The 3,902-nt window shown below is 38.9% G+C and overlaps 1 protein-coding gene across 1 annotated transcript; it reads left to right on the top strand.

The window, feature by feature from the left end:
* Positions 1-404: 404 nt before the first annotated feature.
* On the top strand, positions 405-2,855 carry LOC132704831 (uncharacterized). The gene has a single exon (XM_060675105.1). The coding sequence runs from the start codon at positions 493-495 to the stop codon at positions 2,056-2,058; it is 1,566 nt and encodes a 521-aa protein (XP_060531088.1). The 5' UTR covers positions 405-492; the 3' UTR covers positions 2,059-2,855.
* The last annotated feature ends 1,047 nt before the right edge of the window (positions 2,856-3,902 follow it).

Below are 3,902 nucleotides of genomic sequence, written 5' to 3'. Positions count from 1 at the left end.
CCTGCATTTTATTTTTAATAAATGAATGCCACCAAATTTCCCTCCGACTACAGCCGTAGCATAAACAACCGCAAGAAACATATTTCGCGACAGCTACAAGGAACTTTTTGCGCTTTGTTTATCTTGATAACTTTATGTTGTTTTGCAAAAATGTGCCCAAAACCTAATTATCGTGGAAACAATATTAAATATATTCACTAAAGTGTCTGTTATACAGGTTGAATATACTATTTGTTACATAGCCGCTTTGGAGATCCCCACTTTCTCATTTCTACGGAGATAGAAACATTTAATACATATTTGCAGAGCCAAACTTAGAAGCGCTCATTTTCTCATCTCCACGAAGACCGAAATATGCAACATTGTTTCATTCTTGGGAACTGAGACAGGTGGTCTGATGGCAAAAGGAGATGACATATTTTGTGACAGAAGTGTCATTAATTAAAGAATAAAACAGTCAAAATTACAAAGTAATTACAAAGTTCAGTCAGAATGGAAGTGGCAAACAAATTGGACGAAGATTTTTTGTTTTATCTAGGCTTCACGAATACTTTCTTGCGACGCCTAGCGGGAGATGTGTTCCATAAATCGAAACTCTGGCTCTATAAACTTTGCACGGAACCATGCGAGACTATCGAAAAGAAACGTAACCGCAATATGTACCTCGCTAACCTTCTAATCAACATGCAAAACAGCAAGTTGGAGGAACCTTTCACTCAATCTCCAACTCACGTGGATATTTCCAACGCCATGGAAATTTTCGGTCCAATTCCGCATACTATCGAGCCACCAGCGTGGCTCAACGACACAGAGTATAGTTTAGAAGGAGAAAGGCGGGGGGAGGAAAAAAAAGGAAGAACGTATTTCGCTACAAGGACTTTACCAAACGGACAAGGTGCATTTGCATACATAGGAATTTCGGCGGGCGGTGCAGATTGGACAACTCAGGTAGGAGCCGGAGATGTATCATTGGAGAGACGAGGTGCTTTGGAGCGACGTCTGGAACAGAAGTTTGAGGAACTTGTTCCAGCTCAGTACGAAATGGAGAAGATTCTAGCCAAGCGTCACGACCCTAGAGAACGCGAAAAAGTGTTGACGTTTTATGACGTTTTGCTTCAAAACGTGGCTGACGAATTAGACGGGAAGGGACCGCTCGAAAATGAGACAGTCGAAGGACTGCTAGATCAGCTAATAGACGATCTGAAAAATAAAGGGCAATACGAAGAATACAACGCGCTCGATGATTACGATAAAAGAATGGAGTTGCTCCAAATATTGTATTCGCGAATAAAAACTCGAAGAGATAAGGTAGCCAAGAGGGAGGAGTATCTAGATGACATCGAAGAAAAGGTGATGCCCAAGTCATTTTTTGAAACATCGACGGAACCGGAAGACGAATATCTCCTGCCCTCAGCTATGTGGCAGCAAGCTATCAATAAACTGCCCACTAAAAAACAAATCGAAAGACTAATGCAAGCCTATCCAGTTCCTGTAATTGAAAAGCTGATTCAGTACTTGTCGCAGTTTAAAGAAGAAATTGCTGAGAGAGTTCACAAAAGACACGAGAACATTGCAACGCAAATGAAGAAAGAGCTGCGCAAGGAAGGAATCAGGAAAAAGAAGGAGGCGGAGAGGGCCGAACTCGCTTACCACGACACTACAGAAATCCACAATGAGGTGAAAGAACGATACAAAAAGAAAACGGATGCCGAAGAAGCGAACAGAGAGCTGGACGAGCCCCAATTGACGGATCATTCTCGACTCTACGAGGAAATGAAAGCTGTGGTGCTGGACACGCAGAAATTGGTGGAGCAAGAAGCGGCTAAGGGCAAGTTTCTGGCATCTCAAATTAATGCGGTCAGCCTACAGAGCGAAGAATTCCACATGGTAAACAACGACATAATTACCCAAACTGAAAAAGCCAATATGAAGATACTGAGCAATATCAAGCGACTCAATGCCGCTATCAAACAACATGAGAACATGCTTGCAGATTTTAGAGCCATGGCTCAGCAAACTAAGAAGAATACCGACTCCACGATGATGATGTTGTTTTAAATTTTCTAAAACAAAAAGAAGCATTCCGTTTTTCCCAAAGTTTTAGGAAACACAGCTCTCTCGAGAACTCCCTTGCTGAGGATGGATCTGTTAATTCTATGACAACCTTGTGTAGAAAAGACGAAATGTATTTCTTAGAAATTCATTGAAATATGTCCAATGGAGTTACTATTTTCATCCACTAAATACAGAATATTGCTAACATAAGATAAAGGAACTACAGAAGAATTAAATTTAACATAAATCTCGCCCTCTTTCTATCGTACATATTTCGGGACCCACTCGGAAAACTGTTATAAAAGATTACGTCTGGATGCCCAGTAATTGATTTTCGGTAACTTCATCCTTATTAATGTGTTCGGAAAGTGATTAATTAGATTTTATTGCCGTAAAAGGCCCATGCTCAGCTAACAAATTCCCCCGGGGCAATGATTTATAAGAAAAAGCGGTAAATTAATTCCTTCCTTCCATCGCCAAATTAAAGAAAATGATATATCTGCAATCGAAGCCTGTATTAAATTGCTGGGGTTCGATTAGCCGGATTGCACTCAACGAATTTTTGTTTTATTACTTTGATTCCGGACAGAATGTTCTATGGAGTTCGGAAGTTTTCGACCTAAAGCAAACGATATCTATAAAGCATTGGAGCCGCTGCCTGGGCGCTAACTGACCTCTGATAAGCAAAAAACTATTCAATGAGTGTTTCGTGAAGACTTTTATGAATGATATTAGCTATAGTGCAATATGGAAAATATAAAGAAATATATGAAAGTGTAACTGAAAACTTTGTTTCAAAGTAAACTATTTTTGGCTGTCAGGCAAAAAATCAAGCATAAAATGAAATCAATTTTTTATGTTAATTTTGAAAAATGTTAAAGTTTGAAGACAGGAAATTATTGCTAAACAGCACGGAAACAGTCCCACGTGGTTCATCTTTACTATTTGTTGGGGCTCTTCCATTATTCATAATTGACAATTATAATTAAAACCCAATACCCTCTGGAATTTACCTGACCGCAGCTTATTAACAGGTATAAACTTATTAATTCTTGCTTAATTGTGTACCCGTTGTAAATAATTAGTCGACCTAGCCCAACTTCTCGGTTTATTAAATTCAAACTCTATAAGTGGCTGGCAGAAGCAGGGGTCGTCTATGATGAAAATTACTAACGTTCTTTAATATAGGGGTGATATTTGTTTTAAAAGTCTAATTAAAATTTATGGAAAAAGCATTGAACTCAACTATTTGGTTAAATTTCGGATTTGTTTTCCAAAGTTAACAATTGTCAGAGGAATAGAACTTTCCAAGTTGAAGAAATATGATTATAAATCTAATTAATGAAGTATACGCAATTTCGAAAACAACGAATTAAATACCATTCTACGATTTTCATGTGAACGATAATAGTATATTATGCAACAAGTGCGGTAAACGGCATTTGACTCACTAGTTTATTTGACACGAGCGGAGCGCAGCGGAGCGAGTTTTTAATAAACGAATGAGTTAAAAAGTTTACCGGACGTGCTGCATACTATACTTTTTCTACGACCGTTAGTTTTTGGGTACATTTGCGCGAAACTGTCATGACTGTCAGAATTAACAAACGTCAAAATTCAAAGCGGGGGGAAATATCTCCGAGAACATCCGATTTCTCCCAAACCTATGCGGCAAAATCCCGGAAATGTCCGAAGTAGCTCGGATTCGTGGGAAACGAAACTGACGTGGTAAAGTGACGCTTCCCGCACGCTAGATCGATGGGTGGTTAGGTATTTTACAGACGGGAGTAGAAAAAATGATTTTACACTTAAATACATTAAAAACAATATTTTTTCCTTCGCACTTT

The sequence above is a fragment of the Cylas formicarius genome, unplaced genomic scaffold, assembly GCF_029955315.1.
Source record: "Cylas formicarius isolate icCylForm1 unplaced genomic scaffold, icCylForm1.1 PGA_scaffold_7__23_contigs__length_41026272, whole genome shotgun sequence".
In the NCBI taxonomy this organism is placed as follows: domain Eukaryota; kingdom Metazoa; phylum Arthropoda; class Insecta; order Coleoptera; family Brentidae; genus Cylas; species Cylas formicarius.
This window is presented reverse-complemented; position numbering and strand designations above follow the sequence as displayed.

Coding starts and splice junctions, on each gene's coding strand:
- LOC132704831 (XM_060675105.1), top strand. CDS start 493: ATGGAAGTGGCAAACAAATTGGACGAAGATTTTTTGTTTTATCTAGGC.